A 24,273-nucleotide genomic window follows, 5' to 3' on the forward strand; every position below is an offset into this window, starting at 1 on the left:
GGCTCCCCCAGAGGGGGTGCGTGGGGCCGGGACACGGCAGTGGGGGTCCTCGAGTGGGGTGCGTGGGGCCGGGACACGGCAGTGGAGGACCCTGAGTGGGGTGCGTGGGTCTGGGGCACGGCGATGGAGCACCCCGAGTGGGGTGCATGGGTCTGGGGTACGGCGATGGAGCACCCTGAGTGGGGTGCATGGGTCTGGGGCACAGCAATGGGGGTCCCCGAGTGGGTTGCGTGGGTCCAGGGCATGGCAGTGGGGGTCCCCGAGTGGGTTGCGTGGGTCCAGGGCATGGCAGTGGGGGTCCCCATGCTGGCTACACGGGTCCCACAGGTGTCAGCCAGCGCTGGGTGCATGGAGCATTTTAAAGGGACACCCAGCCCTGGGTGCGCTGAGCCCCTGGCACTGTACACGGGAGCACAGGGGCTGAACTGGGGGAGCCCGCTGTTGCCCACCCCGTCCGGCAATGCCCTCGGAGAGTGGCTCTCCTTGCTGCTGAAGGTGCCAGGGTGCATCCCAGCCCTGGGATTTACAGCCAGGCCAGTGCATGTTGCTGCCCAGTCTCCTTTCTGGTGGGTGACTGGTGTGGCAGCCATTTGTGCTGGGAGGGTGCCTGGTACCCTTTGTACCCCTTCAGTTTTCTCAGGCTCCCCAGTGACTGCCCATCTGTGGGCTGAAGGCAGGTAGGGGACACCCTTATGGGTGCTGAGCCTCATGCGACCGTGGCTGTGACAGCCGCGTGGGTACATCTATAGGGTGCACAGCCTGGAAAAGGAGCGTGACTGAGCAGCATCTCCTCTGCCTCCGCTCCTCATCACTGTCCGCTCCAGCGCATTTCCTTAGCCCGGCTGTCCCCTGGCAAGCACAGCAAGAAATACGTTTTGAAGAGAGCTGTGGGGCTTATTCTTTTTCTGATGATGCTAAATTTAAGCTCTCAATCTTCTTATCTCCTGTGAATGCAGCGCCATCTAATCTCCTGTTAAGGACCCGATATACTTATCTGGTGCAGAGCTACTCCAGGAGCTGCTGCTGTTCTGCTTGGCCTTCATGGACACAACACCCAGCAGTTTACTTCCATAAGACAGAAGACACGCTGCAATTCCCAGTTCCCAGAAGATTTGGACCAAACACAAAGAGGGAAGAAAAGAATAAAAAAAGAGGAATGAATACACTATTAAAATGTTTATAATCAGAAGTGTCCTGACTTTGCTGCTTAATCCGCCTCCTGCTAGCATGGAGGAGCCAGCCCAGGCCCCACCTTGTGGGAGCTGCAGAACAAAATGCAAAATCGTCTAGTGGAACCATATTTAGGTTTTTAAAAGCACGGGTGAGGTGTCTTCGTCTTCTCTGAAAAATCACCGGTTCTGTTATTGTCAAACTCGGAGCATAACAGAAGAAGCCGGTAAGAGGAGTGATTACGTTGCCAAGATAAGGTGAGAAGAAAGATTGGAAACTGCAGACCTCTGAAAGCCAACAACTGTCTCTGACCGACCACTTGACCCTTCGTCGTGACTCCCTGAGACATCTGCCAACAGGACCCTTCCCAAATAAACCTTGGAAGCAGCAGCAGTGGAACGGATGAAGTGAACCCCCTGTGCTGCCCAGCCAATGGTTAGTTCTTCTCCTCCTTCCTCCAAGGAAATCTCTGTGTCTGCTTTGCTTTCCCTGCGAGCTGCCTCGGGCCTTACCTCTGCTGTAAGACACGGCTTAAATATGGAGCCGGCCTGGGCAATTTTCCCCTTACTCACCTCTTTAGGACTGTGATACGCTTTGGGGTCTATTTGATTTTGATGGGAAAGCTGTTGGGGATGGACTCTGGTGGAGGAAGGCTGGTTAGTGAGGCTGTGATGATGATGTTGGGAAGAGGGTGTTACTTGTGTTCAGCACAGCTGGGGCATCACAGGCCCCATAAATGAGACTCTTCCACAGAGAAATGCCCAGGAACGTGCCCGCTCCGCCTGCTTGGTACCTGGGTTGAGAGCCCTTTTCCAGTGGAGCTACGCTCTCAGGCGCTACCTTTTTCCAGGCTAAACAAACAGTATCTGTGGCTGACTGCTCCTGTTGCACCAGTACAAGAAGAGAATCCAGTTCATCCCTCCTGCCAGCGTCGAGTTACTCCGGGTTAATTCTCCCGCTCTCCCTTTACCCGGCGGCAGGCAGTAACCTCCATTGCCTGCTCTGGGAGGCGATGGCACGGGAGAAGACGTGAGCTCTCCTGGCAGGAGTGCAGGGCCGTTACCAGGAGGATAATTGCAATGACTGTTCTAGGGTACAAGTTGTCTGGGCAGGTAGATCAGGTGTTTACAGCAGTAGATGAGCCAGACAGAGAATTACTGTCTGTACCTAGTGAAAGTTAGTAGTTTAATGCAGCAGCACTTCAATAGCTGTGTGATCTGTCCCTCACTGATGATTGAGTGAGAGCTGCTGCTGAGCAGTGTGTTTGCTGAGTTGTGACTTGCACAGGTTTCCTAAAATAGTTGGTGAAAGGAGATCACAAAATCTAAGGGCGTGATGTAAATGGCACGTAGGCTGCCCGGGTAACTGCTGACAGCTGCCGGTGGTGCCCGAGTTCTGCCGTGACAGCAGCCGTGACGGCTCCTGCTCTGGGGACGTTGGCTCCAGCTGGAGACAGATGTCCACTGGGCTGCTGGCAGCCAGCAGCGGGTTTGGGACAGGCTGGTGCACGCTTGGTCTAATCCAGAAGGTGGCAATGGCAATCCATAGACACTGGCTGATTTGGAAATGGGGATTTCTTGGTGCTATGGCCCTTGTATTTATAGGGATATTTTCAGATGGCTGCTCCAAAGAGGTAGCGTGGCGGCTGCTTCTCTGCCTGTGCTGACCAGGGAGTCAGCTCGTCTTCCAGGAGCAATACCAAACATTACAGAAAATACACTTTACTGTGAAATGTGGTCATTTCCCAGGTATGTTTTGATTGATTAGTAAGGTACAATCTCCTTGCACATGTTTGTGCCTTTAAGTTTCCTTCTTTCCTTCCTTCCATGACTAGTTTTGCCTATTCCATGCTAGACTGTGATGTTCCCAAGCAGCCCGGTTACGTTCCCAAACAGCCGCTGCTTCACCAGCCATGTCCCCCCTCACACCCCTCTGCAACGGGACCCTGCTGCGGTGGCTGCCTGCTGCCCCCTGGCAATAGCTGCCTGCCAGTCTCTTTTTATCTAGTTACTGAGACATTTTGGGTTGAAAAAGCACGACGTTCCTTCTGTTATTACCTTTCTAGTGCATTCAGTCACCTCTCAGGCTTCTCTCATGCAATAAAAGCACATACGGTGAAGCCCGTCAGCGGAGAGGAGAAGCTCCATGCTCGGTCCCCAGCAGAGGGTAGTGTCAGCCTCTGCGTGTGGGTCAGCAGCCTCGGCCCTGTCTGGCTGTCTGTCTGTCCTTCCCTGGCTGGTTGTCCTTCCCTGGCTGTCCTTCCCTGGCTGTCCTTCCCAGCAGTGCCAAGGGGCACGAGGGGGAATTACCAGCTCTAGCACAACACTCAACCTCTTTAATTTATGCAAGCTCCCTTTTAGCTTTAGGTACATCCTGAAAGCAGCGTCTAGGTCCTCTCCATGTAGCCTCTCCTGTTTCCAGGACATTTGTATAATCTGCAACTCACAGCTCGCTAGTGTGTGTGCTGGATACATGCTCTTCACTGAGCCTTTCCTCACAGGTTGGGTTTTTTTCTTTTTTTCTGCTATCAAAAATACCTCTGCCATCAGCCTATGTGATTGTTGCAGAGGTAGGTGAGAAGCGTACTTGCTTCAACACCTCCCACACAGAGGCTGGCTTTGCAGATGCAGCGATTGTTCCTAAGTGTCCAGGGGCAAGTACGCTTTTTATTATGCCGTAAAAAAGCCAGGCTGTAGCTAGCAGCTTTAATTATACACATATAATAAACTCTTCTGTTGTCCTCTGCCTACAGACCTGACCTCACAAGGCAGAGTAGTACAGAGTCAACCAAAATTATCCCTGGCAGGACTCCACTCCTTTCAGTAGCCTTGTGATTCCTGCCCAGTGGGTGCTGCTGGAGACCTAGCGGGAGACCAGAAAGAAAAGCCTCAGGAAGAACTAAAAGAATGAGAAAGTTATTTAGAGGAATCACCTCCGCAGGAGCTTCGGACTGAAATCAGCGTGCTCCTGAAGACGCCCAGGGCAGGGTGTAGCTCTGATGGTGAGACTGGGGCATAGGGATGCTGCTCCCTCTCGGATTATACTGCACTTACCTGCTCTGCCAGGGGGGCAGCGGGCATTGCACAGAGCCGGACCCAAAGCAGATTAATTGCCAGCACACCAGGCTGAAAGAAGTGCCTTCTTGAAAAAAAACAACCAACAAACAAACAGCCTACCAAACTTTCCTTGGAATATTAAACAATTGTTTTTCACTCTTCGGAGGGATCCTCCTTCCTACCCTGAAAATGAAGGATCATGCCAGTAGAGTCGCTCTTTCTTCTTTATCTCCACTTGGCTACATTTGGAAGAGATTAGCGTTGCATTTGTTTGACATCCAGGTTAATAGCTTCCCTTCGTCCCAGTCTCGGCTTCCGGTTTTGGCTATCTGGAAGGCCAGGCTGGAAATTAATGGACAAACTCTGGGGAGAGGCTCTCGGAAGAAAACTCAGAACAGATTTTTGAAAAGAGGCTGTTCTAAACTGCGCTGATTTGGATGGAAGCCACTGGTGAAAATTAGAGATTTTTCAAGAGTTTGCTGCCAAGCAGTTAATGGCTGAGAGTTGAGGTTTTTAATAAATACACTGGTAATTAATTATAGGAGTTGTCTTCATGTTTGAAAGTCAAGGAATACGATAGCTTGTTTGGGTTAAACCAGCTCCCCTGCAGTATTTGCAACCCAAACACGAGAAGAAGAGTGGGAGCCCACGGCCAGACAAAGCACGCTCTTGTGGGTGAGGGCACACGGACGGTCGGGTCCTCCCCGCTCCGGGGGCGAGCTGGGACCGTGCTGGGAAGAACGGGACACGGGGGGTGTGTGTGTCCCCCGGGGCTGGGATGGCAGCTCAACCTCCCCGAAGGGAGAGAAAAGCAGCACCGGGGCTCGGTGCGGTTTATCCCCGGAACAGGGAGCGAAGGAACAGCAGCAGCGGGAGGGAGAGGATATTAAAAAAAAGGATTTGCGGGGGGGGGAGAAAAAAATAAATTGGGAAAAGAGCCAAGGCGGCGTGGAGCTCCCCCCCTGCTCCCAGCCGCGGAGCCCGGGCTCCCGCAGACAAAGGGGCGGCGGGGGCGGACCGGGGGCGGACCGGGAGCTCCTCCCGCCTGCCCGGGGCGGTGGAGAAGGGGGGGGGGACACACACATCCACCCCCCCCAACTCACACCAGCAGCAGCATCCCCAGCAGCGCAGGTGGGGGCCCCCTCGGCAGCAAGTTTCCTCGGGGCAGGGGGACGAAGTTTGGGGGGGGGCGGGGCTGGCCCCGCCGGGCCCCCCTCGGGCGTTTGGTCGTTCCTTCGTTTTTTCTTCCCCCCCCCCGCCATCCCCGCTTTGTTCCCGGGAGGATGCGGCGCGCCTAACCCCGGCCGAGGCGGTGGGGCCGCAGCGGGGGCAGGGGCAGCCCTCCGCCGGAAAACTCCGCACCGCCCCCCTTCCTCCTCCTCCTTCTTCCTCCTCCTCCTCCTCCTCCTCCTCCTTCTTCCTCCTCCTCCTCCTCGTCCTCCGCAGAAGCCCCGGCGCGGAGCGATGCTTCCCCGGGCGGCGGGCGGCGATGGAGCGGGGCGGTAGCCCGGGACCGCGGAGCGAAGCTGCCGCCCGCTGCCCCTGAGCGGCGAGGAGGAGGAGGAGGAGGAAGAAGAAGGAGAAGAAGAAGAAGAAGAAGGGCGGGTGTGTGAGCGGGGCGGCGGCCATGGAGGAGTGGCGGCAGTGCGGCCGCTGGCTCATCGACTGTAAAGTTTTGCCCCCCAACCACCGGGTGGTCTGGCCCTCGGCGGTGGTCTTCGACCTGGCGCAGGCGTTAAGGGATGGGGTCCTGCTCTGCCAGCTGCTCCACAACCTCTCCCCCGGCTCCATCGACCTCAAGGACATCAACTTCAGGCCTCAGATGTCCCAGGTAGGGAGGGAGGGGATGGGGGGGGGTGTTGGGGGACCCCCATAAGCACGGGACCCCCCCCCAGCACGCCTTTCCCTGCATGCGGGTGTTGCTCTGGGGAAACTTGGTGGGATGTGTGGATGGGGGGGTGGTGGGAGACTGTCTGCTTACCCCCCCCCCGCCACCCCGGGCTTTAATTCCCGGGTTTCTGTCCCGGTGGGATCGGTGGCTGCGGGGGGAAAAGGGCTCCGGGGTGGAGAATAAACAGCCCAGGAAAAAGGGGAAATATTCCCCCCCCCTCCCCCGCTTTCTGTTTACAGTCATCGCGAAACAAAAGCAAATAAGGCGAAGAGGAGGTGGTGGGGTGGATTACTTCGGGGGTTTTAACGAGGTTGTTCGGCTTTGATGTGCTGGGGGAGCGGGAGGGGGGGAGGTACTGGCCTTGATAAAACTTTGGCCGGGAAGATGAAAAGCAAAATAAGCAAAAAAAAAAAAAAAACAAAAAAAAAAAAAAAACAAACCCCACCCCAAAAAACCCCAACCTGGTGCTCTGCAAGCCTGTCCCAAGCCCGGCCGGGCAGGGAGCGCGGCCATGCGGTTCCCGTCTGTCTGTCCGTCCGTCCGTCTGTCCGCCCCCCCCCCGCCCGCCCCGGGGCTCCCGGTGCCGCAGCCCCGGCTGAGCCGCAGCTGCCCCGGGCCGGTGGGTCGTTCGGCTCTCGGTTCAGAGAGCCCAGCTGGGCTCCGGCTCCCTCCTCCTGCACTGTTCTTATCCTGGCTTTCAGGTCTGGGAACTTTAAAGCTTTAGTGTTTCCCCTCCTTGGAAGTGTTTGAGGTTTTTGGTTGTGTTGGTGGAAAGAGGGTTAAACAACGGAAAAAAAAAAAAATTCAGCTCTGGTTGTTTTGGGGTTTAAATACTCTGCTTATGTTTTTGTAAGCTGTGCCGCGTGGTATTTGCATGGGAATTGGGAAGTGAAATCAATTAGAAACAAATGAAAGGGGGGGCTTTGTCCTCCCGACCCGGCAGCCCCTGTGTTGACAAGTGGACAGTGAACTGCTCGCTCTTATTTTTGAGCAACAACAGGTTTTATTGGTAGAAGGGAAGGGAAATTTCCTGGTAGCGAGGGCATGTGAGACTCTGTTGAACTTTACTGAATCATTCAAAGATAAATAACGTTAACGTGAGTTCTGGCTATATGCTGTGCAAGCACGCTGCTTGTCCGGCAAGTGCCTTTCCCTTCTTCCACCAGAGTTTTGTTCCAGGGCGATGGTGGGTTTTGTCCGTTCAGCCTCCTCACCCAGCGAGACGTCACCCTGCGTGCTGGGGGGGGCTGCTGCGGTTGAGGACAGGTTGAGCCCTTCAGGCCCGAAACTTGGAGCCGCGCTTTGGGGAGCAAAATGCGTTTTGCTGCCTGCGTGGGAAGGTGAGGATGTCGCTGCTCGCTTCGAGTCGGAGACCTTGATCCTGCCAAGCACCGGGGTGGGAAGCCCCGACCATTCGGTGAACGCCAGCCCCATGTCAGCTCTCGCATCGGCGCGAGAGACCTGCTGGCGCAGAGTAAATCACGACGCGTCCTGATGCCTCTTCCCAGGGCGGAACAATGCTGTGAGATTTCCTCTTAGCTTTCCAAGCTATAAACTGATACAAACTGTCTTCCGTACAAACTGACGTTTCCAAATATAAACTGTCGCGCTGGAGCTGTAAATGTGCGGGGACTGGTGCTTTCTTAGAACGTGCTGAGAATGGCATACTATGCTTTTGGGTTTTTTTTTCTTTTAAGGAAATATTATAGCCCTACAAACCTGATTTCCATTCAATACTTGCCCTGTGGGGAATTAAGAATAGTAGCTGTGGTGTAGGGAAGATCCAGCGGTAGTTTGGAAAGGAGGTTCTTGCTACCCTTGCTGAGGCAGGTGTTGCTTGTTGGAGGTGAGAGTTTACAGCCCAGCTGTCCATAATTAAATTCCTTTCTGCCTTCCCCACCTGGCTGCTTTCCTGGCTGGAGGAGGAGCGTGAAGGGAACTGGTGAATGGGATGACTTTCGTGGTCACCTCTGCCAGGACCGGGTTGTCGGAGCCGACCGGCACAGCCTGCCCAAAGCTGAGCCCAGGGGGACGCGCAGGGCCGTCGCCTGGCGTGGCAGTGGATGCTACGGCGAGGCTCAGCTGATGCTTGTCCTCGGTCAGGATGAGCCCCAAATCCATCTGGATTTGAGTCTTTATACTTGCTCTTAGGTATTTGGTGTTTCTCTGGCAATTCCTGAATTGGGGAATCTCTGAATTTAGGGTAGCTAAAGACAGGAGGCATCTGGCTGCTCTTTACCGTCCGTGTATCCGCAGCACTGGTAACCCAGGAGGGGGAGAGGAAGGGGTCTGAGCCCAGCCAGGACGGGGAAAAACGTCCCTGCAGGGCCTCAGCCTCGCTGCAGCTATCTGTGAGCAGTTTAGAGTCTCTGGGCCAAATTTCAGAAGAGCATAGGAACCCATCTTTGTCACACAGCTGGGATGCGTTCAGACACGGGCGTAGGGATGTGCGAGACAGAGTGTGCCTGGAAACTTCAGAGGTTCTTTTGGATGATAAATGTGCATTTTGCCTGACCGGCTGGGCTGGCTAACCAGCTGTCTGCCTTACTACAGAGATTTTTTTTATTTTTTTTTTTATTATTAATCAGTCAAAATGCCAGGGGACAAGACACTTGTGCTAGACTTGAAACACCCAGTAGTATTCTGTCATCCACCTTTCCCAGTGAATTAAATGGGGTTGTGCAGGTGTGTAATGAGAAACAGATTTTTGCCCAAGGTGAGCATCGTTTCGAAGGCCAGAGGTGAAATCACATCTCTTTGCAAAGAAATGCTTTAAGATCCAGACACTGTTGTCTGTTTGTTCGTGGTTTTTTTTTTTAATCCCCTTCCATCCTGATTTGTTTTTCCTTGCAGCCGTGAAGGTGTGCTGTGTGGTGAGGTTAGAATGTCGAGTCCTGTTCGCAGCACAGCGAGGCCAGCCGTGGGTGAGGCTGCAGGGACTTGTGCTCCCTCGCTGTGGAGAGATGAACTGGTGTCCCTGTCCTCCTAAAACCTTCCCGTGCTTGTTCAGCAGGGAACCAGGCTGGTGAAATGGCCAGGCTGGCCACACAGCAGTAGTTTACTACTTGATGTTTAAATAAGTAAATGAGTAAAATCACCTCATTCGGTTGCAATCTCAAGTTTGCTTTATTTTCATGCTCAGTTCCAGAGACCCAGTGCTCGGTGGTGCCTGGCAGGATGGGATGACCCAAAGCTACTGAACCTCCACAGAGACTAACAAAATAAACAGGAAAAAAAGTCTTAAACCCCAGTTCTCTTCTGAGAGTCGGTGGATGCGAGGGCAGTTTTGATGAGCCTGGAGTAAAACTTCATTTCTGCTAATTGCTTTTGCTGTAGAGGCTGTTTCTGGAGAGGTGGGAAGCGGGATGAGTGTCCTTGCCCTCAGTACTTATTGATCATTATGTCTATTACCATCATTGGCTTTTGGGGGGTGTAATTCAAGCCGGTTTGCCAGCCAGCTGTGGAAGTGTGATGTAAAGGACATCTTTATTTGCAAATGGGAGCAGATGTAGCACCTCTCGGGCTTGCAATCCCTGTCCCTTGTGCACAGCTCTCAGTATAACATTTCTCCCCCATCCCTGCGTGGAGCCATCTCCAGAACCCCGCTTCTCTCCCTGTTCCCCTGTAGCTGGCACTAGTTTCCAGTCCTCTGGCACTGTGTGATACAGCTGCTCTCGCATCCGAAACTCCTTTTGTGAGTAAGATGGAGATCTCGGGGCTTTGGATCTTCATCGATAATTAGGTTTGATTTGTAATTTTGTTAAGTCTGCGGTCAAATACAAATTAAATGACTCTTCACTTGTGTTTCAGCATGGTGAAGCATAAAAAATATGTGCAATAAAAAAATTGCACATTTGGGCAAGTGTGATGTTTGGCAGTGTGGGTTTTGGTTTGGGGGTTTTTAATTTTTTTTTTTAAATTTTTTTTGCATTTGCCTTAGATAAAATTAACACTTCCCGACAGGGACTTGGATGTGGACCGAAGTTGGTAGGGAAGCGTGGTTGAGCTGTGCTGCCAGCTGCTCCCCACTCGGGCAATGTGCTTTGGGCAGACAGGTCTCTGGGCAGAGACCTCATGGGGGCTGGATCAGCTGTGCTGGACACCTTTTGCAGGCGAGGGATTGATCAGGAATTATCCTTGAAGATGGAAGACTGGAAGAGCTGGGAGCTGCTCACAGTGTGCCAGGTCACTGTCCTTTCTCTGGTGGCTTGCCAGCACCCCGGGTTAATTCCCCTGGTGTCTAGCAGACCTGGTTCAACCTCTTGGCACTTGTGGTGATGCCGTGGAGGGCTCCATGGACACGTACGCCTCTCGGCAAAGTGTTCGTATCGCAGGTGCCTGAGAAACAGCGAGGGAAAGCGAGTAAGCAGGGTGCCGCGGGGGCTGACACCATCGCCCAGTGTGTCCGAGGGGTCTCAGCCCACACTCTGCCCTCCAGCCCCATTCCGGGAGCGCTTCTGCTCCTAAATCTCTGCAGCTGAAGGAAATGTGGGCTCCTTCAAGGGAGAACAACTAAGAAAAAAGCAATAACCCCCGAAGTCCTGCCCTACCTTCCCATTGCCCCTGTCCTGGGTGTCTGAGCATGCTGTTGCAGTGTTATGTGCTGCAGTGTTGACGTTCCTCCGTATATTAAAGCAGATGGAAATTGGTACCTACACCAGAGCAGTTGTGCACTTCTAGAGCTTGATCGTGTGATTTGTTTTAACATGAAGACTCCCATTGATATCGTGTTGCATCCACCCTTCCGTTAAGGTTGGCCTGGACACTGCTAAATATCTTTTTTTTTTCCCTGCTTCAAAATCTCCCGGATACTTGAAATGAAGCAGCCGTGTATTTAATGCGTGTATTTGTGTGTGCACAGACTTTTAAGTTAGCAGTAATGGTCAGCTCATTAAGGATTCTTATTTTGAAACGTATTGACATCTCTCTAGAGATAATCCATCTCGGTCTGCAGCGCCTGGAGGTTTTATTAGGGCTCTTGAGACTGATGAGACACAGCAAACATAATTGGCGTGATGACTTGGCTGCCCACCGCTCTGTTTTGCTCTTATTAAGGAACCACGCAGACAACTGACTTCCCACGATTGATGGGTGTAACGCCCTACACCTGACTGAACTGTCAGATGGCTTCACGGCTGTTGTTTTTTTCTGCAGGATGGCAATAATTTGGTATCAAAGTCCCGTTTATTGATGATGGAGGCACTCATTTGCCATGACAACTGGGAGCAGGTGGTTTGTAGCGACTGCTTCCCCCAGGTACATGGGAGATGAAGGCATGTTGGCGTATTTGGTACCCGTAATTATTCACAAGGCTTTGGGATTTTTAACGTGCCACTTGAAGGCTTTATAGCTACAATGCTTGTAATTACTTCCATATGTCATGACAGTAGTTAAATATAATTCAGTATTATCAGAGCTGACTGGGTAGGTGCGTTGTTTGAGCAAGGTCTGTATAGCTACTCGCCGATTTACCCTGCTCAGGTCCTCTGGCTTTTTATTTACTCTCTGCTTCTTGAAATTGAGTTCTGTTCCAAAAAAGGCTATAAAAAATGGCCTCATTACATATCACTGTTTACTGTGTCTCAGTGACTTCCCGTTCAGATGTGCTGAGCTTTACAAAGGGAAAAAAGGTGCTCTGTCTTGTACGGCCGGACTCGTGAGCTCCTTGCAAATAGGAACCGATTGCAGTCTTTCTTCCCAGCTCCCCTTCATGCCTCCTGCATGTCAAATAGCACCCTAAAACTTTGTGTTAGCTAGAGGTAGTACCCTCTTTTTAGCTGTTTGGCGAGGTTGCAAGATACAACTGAACCTGCAGCTGAAGGCTCATATGTATTCTGTTGGGGCAGAAGAAGGCGGAAAGTGTTAGATGGATCCTGCTGGCTGTGCCAAGAAGCATGAAAAGCAGTGAAAACTTTTTTTTTTCCGCCCTTGAATGATTGATGAGAGTTAAATACCTGCATTAAATACCTAGCAGGAATGGACTCTTGAATGAATAGATGCCTTTAAAAACACAAAGCCAAAAAAGCAGTCAATTTGGTCGCTTTTCAAGTTGGGACCAGTCTTGGAAGCTGCCTTCTATCTCAACGGCATGTTGATGAGCTGTAAAAAAAATGCTTGGCTTGTCCATCCTTCTTGGTGGCGATCCTTCGTGCTGGGTATACCAGCAAGAAAATGGGGTACCTTGTTGCTGGGTCCCTTCAGGGAGAAACAGGCAATGTTTTGGCAATGGCCCTTGGGGTGCTTAACTCCTGTGGGCTGTGTTTGAGTGAGGCAGTTGGGTGAGGAATTAGGGCTGCAGAAATTTAGGCTAGCTCAAGCAAGATGTGTGCTGAGGATGTGGTTATATTGAAGGGTTCATCTCGCTTGTGCCCAGTGAGATGGTGCTGATCCATCACCCTGTGTCGTGGCTTGTGGGTGTGGGAGCCCCTGGCCGGTGCTGTGGACCTTTTGCTTTTTTCAGCTCATCTGGAGCCAGAAGGGACCTGGGTTTTGGCACTGACAGAAATGTTGCTTCAGACTGACCCGAGGGCAAATTTTTGATCCGCTTCTTTGTCCCCTCTTAAAGAGACAAACCTTTTTTTCCCAGTGTTTGAGCTTTTTCCCTTCTCCATTTGACTCTCCCCTAAGCCTGTGTTTAGTAGTCTCTCAAATATGCTCATCCCACATGTCCCAGCAGCCTGGACTGGGGCTGCCGGGGTGCTCTGGGCAGAGCTGGGGTGGGAGCACCAGGATCCCCTTGACTTTGGGCGCAGTGTAATTGAGGGGGTGGAGGGCTCACAGCACATCCAAGGTGTGCGCGTTGGGATGGAGAGGATTAATGTGGAGGGATGGTGGAGGGGGGTAAGTACAGTGAGCTTGGCAACACCTTTGGGAAGTGAAGACTGTCTCTGCTTTGATTTTAAAAGCATGGATCCACCTTCTTTGAGCTGCGCAGCAGCTTTTTTTTTCTTTCTTTTCCTTTCCTCCCCTTCCTCACACTACCCTTGACATCAGCTGGATCCCTTGGACTCTGAGCAATCTTAAATGGTCCCTGTAGCTGCTCTCCCAGCAGTCAGCACAGCTTCCCAGATCTTTGATCCCACCCAAGGACTTACTCGGTGCCCCATCAGGGTGACCCACTCTGGTGTTAATGCCGAGTCCATCTGTCTGTCCAGCTGTCCGTGCAGCATCCCAGGACCCCTGGGGCTCACCGGTGCCGCTTCGGAGAGTGCTGGCCCCCGGCAAAGCCTGGTCTTGTCCCTGCTGCCAGCCTGCAGGGAGTCACCCCCAGCTCTCCTGCCGGTATTAGCCCGAGGGCTCTAATTCGGGCACGTCCTTGGGGTGACTCGTGTGTTACAGTACAGCAGCCTCCTGGGTTCACCTGCCACCCCCGCGACGCATCGTGCTTATTCGAAGCTGTGTGCCCTCCGATGCTCCTTTTATAAGGAGGGTGAAGGACCTTCTTTTTCAGGGCAACTCTTAATTACGTTCTGCATTTCACAACTTCCAACTCGGCGTTAATGAAATGACTTTTCCCAGTGTCGTATCTCCCCTTCAAGAAGCAGCCTGGAAAAAGGTCTGTTTCTAATAAAATTGACTTCCCCCCCCCGCCCCTTATGTTTTCTTTGGTTGCAGCTCAGGGCTGTGCTTCATCTGACGATACAACTCGAATTCAACCACTCCTTGCCCTCCACCCTCCGTGATGGCTCGGATCCTCCCGTGTTTGCAGCGGAGGGACAGGCAGGGCTGGGGTTTTCCTGCTTGGCTGCAGTTCAAGGCAGGTGGAGGTTGGCCAAACCAGCGAGCAAAGTACCTAGTTTCGTGTATAACAACACCAGGCTGCTTGAGCACCTACTGTCCCGGTCTTTTATACCTTGGGTTTATCAGTGACCTTGCAACTGCTGAGCCCTGTGATTGTGATCTGCTGCTTCTCTGTACATGGGTGGTTTGTGCTGTTACTGCGTCTGGACTAGTTCAGCCCTGTTGAGTCCAGTCTGTGTTAATGGTAAGGTTTAGCTAAGATGTCCTAACCTGAAAGGTTTTCACAGGGCTACGTCTGTAACAGGTAATTGGACCATCCGAGTCCTCTCCTTTTGGGTCAGAGGGTGTTCTTGCTCTAGCAAAAGCCAGAAGAACTCTACCATAGAAAGAATTGGAAAAAATACGGGTGCAGATGGGTCAGGTCTGCATGTGGGTTCAAAGCCCTGCTGCTCTGAAAAAAAATCAGTTATCCTCTGGAGAAGTCACTGAAGAGTAGTAGTTTGTTGGCCATTGAATTTCCCAGCCTGTCTAACAAGTCCTGCAGAACAAGTTTTGGAAGTTTTCTAGTTTTAAGAGCCCTTTTCTTCTGAAGTCCCCAAAACAGTTGTTTCAACCTAGACGTGAGGACTGCAAGCCCTTCCCATCACAGACCAAAGGACAAAGGATGCCACCTGCCCGTTGTCTCTCTTCTGCCTGACGCGCCGTTGCTTGGGTAGCAAGAGGTAATGTGAAATCTGTTTTTCTTGTTTTGTAACCCGTGGGCCTGCCCGTCTGGACAGCAAGGATTCAGCTGGAAGGTCCTCCTTCGCCTCCTTGGAAAGCCACCAGCCTGAGTCATATCCTGACTCGCTCTGCTCGTTCGGCTCCTCGATGGTGTGATCTAACGAACTCCCCTGGCGGTAGACTCTGTAGCATTGACCCAGTTGTAAATCGGCTTTTATTTGCTGGGATGCCGCTTGGCTTCTCGGGATTGAATTTGCCAGGCTTGTTGGAGCTGGGGAGCATCTCCCATCTTGCACAGCACCCTGCACACCCTTCTCGGGAGCTGCATCGGCTCTTTGCTCTCTCCTGACAGCTGACCGGGTGGCGAACCCTGGTTCGGCAAAGGGCGATGCTGACGGCTGCCTTTGGATGCGATAAGAACGGCGGTGGCGAGGTCGGGAGGGATTCGCGCCTCTCTGGGGCGTGCGGTCCTCCATTTGGCAGCGAGCATCGTGCCGTGTCCCGAAGGGTCCCGAAACTCCGTCGGGGACCGCGGCGTGGGGCAGCTGCCTGCATTTGCCTGCACCAGGGCCCTTAGCTCTGCCTGCAAACGAGCGGGGTTTGATAAAGCGGGAGAGGGGGAAGGTTAAAAGGTTCCCATAGAGGAAATTCACTCTTTCTCTTCAAGCATACGCTTTAATACTGATGGAAGGGGGAGTAAATTGGCCCTTTTATAGCATTCATATCTTTTGTTGTGTTTTATAGTGGTTTACAGCTAAATGGAACATCTGGTATTTGAAAGGGGCTGAGGAGGGAACAGAGGAGGCTTGTAGATCAAGAAGGGGAGGAGCAGGAGAAGTGATTTGTGTTTACTGCTGCAAACACAGAATTATCTGTGAAATCCGCTGAACTCATGTGCATGACGAAAGTATTCAGCCGCATGGAAAAAAAAAAAAGTATGCCCAAGCCAGGAGCTCGGTGTCCCCCGTGCTCTGCCACGAAGCTGGTGCAGCACGAGACCTGCGGATGGGACAACTCCAGTGTCCCTGCAGGAAAACCCCATGGCAGTGCCTTCTGCAGGACCCGTCGGCGTGTCCTTGCTGAGCACGCCTTCCCCCAGATTGCTCTGAAGGGAGAAGTGCTGTATAAACTGGTTTTGCTTTCTAGGACAGGCTTGTTTGGCTCCTTTGGGTTTATCAGGTACTTGGGGTGTTCACAGCTAGGGTGGGAGCATCCGAGTTCATGCAAGGATACAGGTTTTCCCTAAAGCGGAGCCCTGTTTCCGAGAGGTTGGGTTCATATTTGCAGCAAAAGCAACAAGAATACGAGATAGCTAGATATAAAAAATGGTGTGTGTATATATATTTATATAAAACTATATATTTTTTTTTGAAGAGCTAGAGTGTGTTAAACACTGGGAATCCCAGGCTGAATGGCATGTCCCCAGGACAGGAAATGTGTACAGCATCGGGGCAGACTTGTGTGCGTATCGAGACCCTTTGCGTTTATGGGAAGCACTTTCTTGTGTAAGTGATCTTCCAAGAAAGTCACTGGTAAGCCTCAGAGAGGGGAGGAGACAAAAAAAAAAAAAGACAGGTCTCATGTTAGTTAGTGGGAGAATTGTGACTTTAAACAGAAAATAAACCAAAAACTTTTCTAGTAAACCCCGTATGTTACTTTGAAGAGTTTTGTGCTTTTTTGTCTCCCTTTATAGATCAACTTCTACGTCTTTTTTTTTCTTACTATTATTATTTTAAATTTTTTTTTCTAATGCTGCTACAGGGTTTGGGGCTGTTTTCTGGGAATTGCTGCTGGAGCAGCAGCTGCTCAGCACAGCGTGGCTCCGGGCTCAGCCCGCTGCCCTCGGGGAGGGCGAGCTGGACGCAGGGCTTTCCTTCAATGCCTCTTCTGTAAGTGGATGCTTGCTCTGCAGAGTGAAACGTGGCTTTGTAACTGGTGCTCTGGAACCAAACTAAGTGGTGTTGGGCAGCGCCTACAAGGTCTCGAGCAGGATGGCCACGGTGATCGCAGAGCTCTCATTTTTGGGGGACTAAGTGTTATTACGGTGCCTGTGGCTTCCAGCTCTCGGGTGATGCTTGCAGGACCAGCTGGGGTGTCCGCTCCTGCGGAGACGTGCGATCTCACAGGCAGACATGTGTGTTTTAGCAAAACTGTGTCAGTTTTCAAGCAACAAAACGGACTTAAGAACTTCGTATTGCCAAGGGACTGGGAGCGTGGAGCTGGCCAGGATGGCAGCGAGCAGCCCAGGAGGAAGGCTGGCCGTGCGTTCTGCTCGCCCAGCTTCAGGCTCCCTCCAAAAGGGTGTGTTTTTTTGGCACGAAGTTGCCAAAAATGTGAAATGTGAGCGTTGCGCTGAGGTTTGCCGACTTGCCCTGTCCGCCCAGGACTGGTCTGTGCTGGGAGCTGATATTCCCGGGGAGGTAGCCCTGCACCGCCTGCCCCTGCTCATTTCTCCCCGTGACCGTGATGATTCACCGAGTATCTCGCTGCGTAGGTCATCTTTTGTTTGTGAAACCAACCGAAGATGCAGGAGAATGTATTACTTCAGCGCTAATATTTTGTACATAAAACTGAAATTTTTGACGGGCCTTCCGAAATAATTAAAAAAAAAAAAATCTAGGATCTTGCCAAATGTGGGTCATCCTGCCCTCTGCATTTTCACGTTAACAGTGATGAGGGCTGGGTGCTGGATAGCATTGCAGATCTGTTATCTAACTTTAACCCTTTCTTGTACATCGGTTGAGTTTTGGCTTCTCCGGTGGCCAGGAGTAGGGATGTTCATGCTGGTGGAATGAGGACATTTTCAAGGGGCTTCCCAGCTTTAATCTCTGCCGCTTCCCACCTGCTTTGCCTGGCGTCTTTCTGCATGATGCAATCAGGTCTCCCTGATGAGAACTTAGCCTGAGATACAGCAAACTTGGTCAAATGTCCTGAGCTATCGGCAGCAAAACCTGTTCCTTGCAACACGAGCAGCGGCTGCGGCTGGGAGGCTGGTGAAGGAGGAGCGATGCAGCCGTGATAAAGCAGCCCTGGCTGGGAAAGGCGAGCGGGGCTGTACGGTTTCGCTTATCCCTTGCTGGAAGGCTCTACAGCCTTGGCGTGTTCAGGTGCACGTCGCCAAGCTTTACCCACATGGAGGAACACTTAAACGTTTTTTTTTTCTTAGGGGGTGACAAAGGTTAGAAGTAAATTTTCCTTGTATTGGCAGCTCAGTTATCTCGGGAAGGATAATGAGGAAGCTTTAATGAAACTACAGTATCTGCTTGAGAGTGGGGTTTTGTAGCCAGGTTGTTGCAAGAAGCATTTCTAATTAGAGAGAGATTTAATTCCAGATTTTTGTCATCCCCTCCCCCCCTTCCCTCTTAATTATATTTGCTAACGTGTTTAACAGCTTTCTCTTCAGAAAAGAACAATTTATTCAAAGGTCATAAATAGATTCTGGCATTAATTACTCCAGGAGCCACACTGGGCTGCACTGGAGAAATCAACTCCATGGGGAATGCTAAACCTTTCGCAGTTGGATTTATCTGTGGTTGAAATGACTCTGTTTGCACACACCCCCCAACAAAGACAGACACCCCCTCAATAAAGAAAGAAAAAAGCCTATTGTATCCACATTTGTGCCCAAGGTTTTAAAACCCATGGGGACCTTGTAGCTAATTTCCCTGAATTTTTGGAACAAGCCTGGAAATCACATCTTCTCCCTTGATCTCTCCATCTTTGTTTCTACAACATTTGGGGGTATTTTTATCAATGAGTTTTCGCTCCTGTCCTTGCTATTGATCGTTTGGGGTGCTGCAGTGGAGAAGCGACCGTCTCTTGCTGCAGTGAGAGCAAAACCTGCTCCGTCTTGCTGACCGTGCTGCTGCCGGGGACCACCGGCCGCTGCGGCAGAAGGATGGGGCTGAGCCCTTCCCCTCGGTGCTGAACACCCCGCAACAAACCCTCAGCCTGGCGCCCAGATGAGGTTAATAGTTTTTGTAACCTCCAGATTTTGGAGCGGCTGTAACATCTGTTCCAAGTGATAATAAAGCAGTGCTGAGGGGGAATTAGCATACAGCTGCCAGGGTGGGTGAAAGTCTCTATAGAAAAAAACGAATTTATGGATGGAAGATGAAGCCTCATTGCATTTTCATAGTTCCTGGTGATTTTGGCAGTGTGGGCAAAATCTGTTCCTTTGCAATGGGAAAGGATGGTGCTGTGATATGGGACTCTGATGTACATTTAAGACTCAAGTGTCCTTTGTTTTATCATTTCAGCCCTTACCCAAAGCCAAGAGTATTTCTGCCTGCTTTGGGTTCTTTCTGAACATTTCTCTGGCATGGTTATATCTGCCAGCTGAGTCCTATTGCCTGGGTGGAGCTGGGCTCACTGTGTGGGGGTGAATATTTAATATCTCTTGGAAATAGCTCTGCTTTCCCGGATGGGGGATGTTCTGTGTGCAGGATCCGGAGCCAAAGCATCTCTCTCACAGTGGGCTCTCATGGTGTCGGGTGCCTTGGCCCTGGTTTTTTAAGCTGTTACCTCTGTGCAGGGCTGTGGTTTGGCTTGCGCCTCTCTGCCTCGCTGAGCTTGTCGGCGAGGTCCGGCTCAACGCACAGCATTAAATCAGGGAGAGGATGGATGCGAGCCTGGGTGGACCTACAAAGCCGGAGAGGAGCTCACCTGGCTGGAGACCGAGCAGATGCGCATCACCCCTGCTCTTCCCTCCCTGCCTCTGTGCTGCTCGGAGCTGCTTGAAATGCAGGGGGGTATTTTGTGAAACAGCAGCTCCGCCGCGGCCGGAGCAGATGCAGAGCCCAAGAGAAGTGGCAGCGGATGCTCAGGGTGAAGCGGGGAGGGGGTCCCTGGCGAGACCAGCGGGTACGTGGTACCCAAACTGGCTGTGACGCCTCAGCCCATCCTGCCGAGCATCTGGGGGTTGTTAATAAAGTGGGGGTTTTTTGTTGCAACTTGGCTCTCGCTGGGGTCACCAGGAGATACAGGTCTGCATCAACACTGCCCGTGCGCGTTCGCCTCTGCTGGATCCTCTCCATCCCGCATCAGTCCCGGGATCAGGATCCTGCTCAGCCGCTGTCTCTCCCGGGCAGGTGTCTGACCTGCAGCTTTGAGTTACCAGCGAGTATCGGCAGTGTTGTTAAGTATTACTAGGACTTTTCTTCCCTAGTGTTTTTCTGGAAGACCCAGCTCCTGGGGTCCTGTGACGAGAGAATTTAGTTCTTCCTTAAGGGAAGACAGACAAACAGGCGTGGAAGCTGTTGCTTTTATTACTTTGGGGAAATGCATAAAAACACGATTCAAGTGCTCTCTGAAGCCTCATAGATTTGAAAGCAAATTTGAAGTACCCAAGTTTTAAAATTTATAAAGCAGAATGATTACTGACAAATGAGTAGGTGATATTCTGAATTCCCCTCCTTGTAATATAATAAAAAAAAAAAAAAATAATGAAAACCAACCAATGTTCAGCTTTGGGCTCCACCAACAAAAGCTGACTAAGTGAATAGTATTGTCTTTTATATGTGTGGAGAAAAATCATCTTAAGCAGAGTTAAACATCTGGTTTAACTGGGTGTAAATAAAAGGAGCAAGAGTAAAACTTCAAGAGGTGTAAAGCAGCCTCATAATTCCATGGGGGCAGAGAGGAACTTGCCAAAGACGACGCTGTGGATTTGCATGGGTGTTAAACCTCCTGAGCCAGAGCAGAGGGAAGGACTTTGCCCCCGTAGCCACCAAAACCTCCATGTTCTCGTCCTGGGGACGAGAAGAAAAGCCCGTGTTTCACTGAGCACCGCTCTCGTGCAGATGTGGAAGGAGGAACTGCTCAAATCCCCTTTCTGAGTGTTTTGGTTTGGGTTTTTTTTTTTTCTATGATTTGGAAATTTTTTGAGACAGCTTTCTTAATAACAGTGTCATGGTGTGAAGATCCTGTATAATAAAGATGAGGCATCAGGTAGTGTTATCGCTCCATAGAAACCTGTTATTCACCCGAGCAGGGCTGTTATTAGTCTGGTTCTGGTAGCGCAGCAGCAGGAGCAGGAGGAGCTCCCTCTGACAGAGCACAGGAGGAAACTGGAGACAAAAAGGGGTATTTAACTTGTCTCTGTGCTCAAGGTAACTTAATAACTGCTTGGTTTTGTCTTTGTCACATTAGCAGCCAGGCTTTGTCATGTATTTGAGCACTGAAGAATAAACGTAGAACTTCTCCTCCCTCCACCCACTTAGTGTTTTACTGAAAAATTGGAAAAAATGCCTTTTGGCGATGGTCGGCCATCCCGCCCCGCAGCCCTGTATCGTGCAAGGGTGAGAGTGGTGAAACACTTTCTGGCTCATTTCTTTCTTTGGGCTTTAACATTTTCAGTGTCCCTTAGACTGGAGATATGTTTCAGTTTCTCAACTTCCCACCCCGTTCTCCTTGGCTCTCAGACATCCTCGCAGCCGCGCTCTGGGAGATCGCAGGGTAATGAGGACTGACGGAGCTGGAGCCGCTGGGCAGCCCGGGGGTTGTGTCGTTGCTGCGGCTCCGAGGTCTCCCTGGGCGTTTTGGCATCATTATTCCTGCTGTTCTTTGGGAAAAACTTTTGCAGAACTTTTCTGTGGGTGGCTACAAAAAAAAAACCCAAAAAAACCTAACATGCAAAAATGAGGTGTTGCTAATGCAATTCTGTGGGTTTAAGGCAACCATTAAAAAAAGGGACAGCACTCGGTTACTGCTGCAGGGCTGCGTGTGCTGTGGGCTGCTCCCGGACCCTGGTTCTGTAGCAGTCTCCTTTAGCAGCGGACATGAGTGCCCCAAAAAGTCCCAAACCCAGTTAGATGTTACTATTCGCATTCCTTTTATTAACTCATGGAAGCCCAAGTCCAAGCTCCAATTAGTACCAGGTCCTTGGCAAACAGAGGCCCTAATCCTGGGCAACGGGCTATCCAGGTAATTTGGGAGTACAGAGCACTGAAATCTCATAACTGAAAGAGCCATGGGGCAGAGTGGGTCGCTGCCCCTCTGCCTTTCTGGTGCTGGGGGGGAGGCAGCTGGGCTGTGATTTTTGTAATCAAGTATTTGTTTTCTTCCAAAAGGACCATATTGCTTGGTTTATAGTTCCCCCTCCAGCTGAAGCCATGCTTTTTGCGTGTGGCCATGTGAAGGGAAGTGGACAGCAGCGTGTGATCCTTCTCCTCTTCCTCTTCTTCCTCCTCCTGGCTCTGCTGAGCTCCGGGGGCTGATGGGCTCGGGCTTGGGTGGTGCTGGATCCCTCTGCACTCCAGCGTGGGGCGATGCTTTGCTTCCCTCTGCCATGGAGCATTACACAAGGACAAGGCAGGACATATGTCTGACTTGCATCTGGTCTGCCCTAGGAAGTCTCGCTGGTGGTGGAAGGTTGACTGGGGGGAGGCTTTGACACTTTGACGTGAGCAAAAACCCCAAGCTTAGGACATGCATCCTTTTCCAGCTACAGAAAGCCTGGCAGAGCTGTGCGGCATCCCCGCTGCCGCATCTGCTCCGTAGCATCCCTTGGCTGGATGCTGCCCCTTCTTCAGGCTTGCCAGCTGAGCTGGTTGCGTGGTCGCTCCCAAACCTCACAACCTAACGGAGGTGGCAGCTGAAGAGGAGGTTCTGGCTGCTAGAAGAGAGCTGAGCTGGTTTCCTCAGCCCTCCAAAGGGTTTATGGGCAGATTTGGGGCTGGTTTGGCCCATGGGGCATGCTGACCTGGAGTGGGACCTTAGAGCTTCTTATGGAGGAAATAGTCTCGTTAAAGAATGAAGTGGTGCGAGGTAAAACCAGGAGTTTACAGCTGCTGTGTGACTGTCCGTCCTGCTCAGTTTTTGGGGATGTTAACCAAAGAAAGCACTGCTGTTTTCCTGGGAGCTTGCGTTGCCCACGGCTAAACACGAGCGGCACTGTTCTCAGCTCTCACATCACCATATCTGCATCACGTGGGCTGTGGGCGATGGGGAAGGAGGATGCGATCCCGGCGATTGTGGAACGATGAAGTCCTTTTCTACGGCTACGGATGTGTGGTTGACCAGACTCTGTGGCTGGGTATGAGGCAGCTGAGAGCTCATTCTTTGTGGTGAGGAGGAGAGACAAAAGTTCAAAAGTTGAGCGTCTGAGTTAGACCAGAAGCTCGATACCAAGGAGGAGTTGAGATGGCTGGAAACCAAAAACTGGAGCTGTCATTTCTTTTCAGATTGTGGGTGGATTTGCATCACTTTTATTTGATGTTCCTTAGTTTATTCAAGGCAAGTGAAGAAAGTTTCTTAGGATTGAAGAGGTTTGTATTTGGGAGTGGAGGAGGACTAAAACCTCAATTAAATCTCTTTGATCCCCTCTGCCTAGCTGGGGAATAACGCATCAGAAGCGTGCGTACGTCCTTGGGTGCGCAAGGCCAGGCACGCAAAGGGGGTCAGCTGTACGTAGGATCTCGGTCTGTGCGCCTTAGCTGGTAGCATGCAAATAGTTTGACATAGGGATTCGGGATCCGGGCACGTGAATATCTGGGGAGAGCGACCAAGGGTTGACTTGGGGTGGTCGACCTGTGCATTTGAGTCACATTACAAAACCGAAGGTGGGAAGGCTTTGTTCCCTGGAAGACCGCGTTACTCATCCAGCAGCAAGGGAGGCTGTGCAGTGCCTTGGCTCTCGTATCCTCTCTGGGATGTGAGCCCCTTGCCAGATGTCCGTCAGACAGATGTTGGTCACTCCTCAAGTCCTGGCGAGGGAACGCTGTTTGTGGTGGAGTGTGGTCCAGAAAAAGTCTTGGTCTGCTTCTTGAACGCAACCAGAAGTGATGGGTCATGATGACTTTACATGAAATGTTATTTATGCTCCCCTCCCTGAGAGGCACTCAGCAGCTGGAAAGCCTTTCCTCTGTGGAGCTTGAGGAAGCGCTGTTTTGAATAAGAGCTTTTTGCATTGGAAGCTACACCTTAGAGAAAGATGTTTTATTTCCCTTGGTGTTTATGGCCCTGTAAAAGACTACATAGCCTTCATTTTTTTTCTTTGTATAGTCTCGATTGCGTTATGCAGAGGAGCAATTTATTCCTAACAGCTCAGCCTAATATGTGCCATAGCCATTTTCACAGGAGCCGGACCTGTCTTAATGTTTGCTGTATGACTTTTTAAAAGTATCGTGCTGGCTTCTAAACAAATGTTTTTAATAACTTCTACTTCGGGCTGCACAGAACTGAGTATACGTTAGTCTGACAAAAATCCGTGTGCTTGTTCTTGCACCTTAATTCTGTGCTTAAAAATTCTCCATACGTTTTACACTGTGTATGTGTTGTTGGAGGCAGTTGCTAAGAGAAGGATTAATTTAAAGCAGAAGAAAGGTCACTTTTCTTCAGTTATATATGCAGCTGAAGTAGTAAAAATTAGCTTAAATTGGGTGGTGCTTAGGAAAATAGGACAGGGTTGCTGCCAAAAAAAGGGGAAATGAAGAGTCTGTGTTTAACTGCATGTTGACACTGTCTTAACCCTGTCAATAAAGTAACTTTAATTTACGGGTCAGAGAGCTTTTTTTAGGGCCACTGCCTATTTCAATGTATTGATCGTCTCCCATTAGAAGCTCTGGGTATTGTCCTTTCACGTCCAGATAATTTTCAACCCACTAAAGCGGAATGGGTGGCTTTGGAAGGAGATGGAGTTGAACAGCTGAGCCGAGGAAGGGATCGGATGTTGCTTCCAGTTCCCCTCCTAAC

The 24,273-nt window shown here is 51.1% G+C and overlaps 1 protein-coding gene across 1 annotated transcript in view; it reads left to right on the forward strand.

Moving 5' to 3' along the window:
- Positions 1 to 5,853: 5,853 nt before the first annotated feature.
- Positions 5,854 to 24,273, forward strand: part of VAV2 (vav 2 guanine nucleotide exchange factor) — a 150,865-nt gene continuing 132,445 nt past the window's right edge. Inside the window, exon 1 of the mRNA XM_010570820.1 lies at positions 5,854 to 6,057. Coding sequence (XP_010569122.1) covers positions 5,854 to 6,057 — 204 coding nt within the window. The remainder of the gene's footprint in view (positions 6,058 to 24,273) is intronic.

This window comes from Haliaeetus leucocephalus, unplaced genomic scaffold (genome assembly GCF_000737465.1).
Source record: "Haliaeetus leucocephalus isolate CR32 unplaced genomic scaffold, Haliaeetus_leucocephalus-4.0 Scaffold306, whole genome shotgun sequence".
Classification (NCBI taxonomy): domain Eukaryota; kingdom Metazoa; phylum Chordata; class Aves; order Accipitriformes; family Accipitridae; genus Haliaeetus; species Haliaeetus leucocephalus.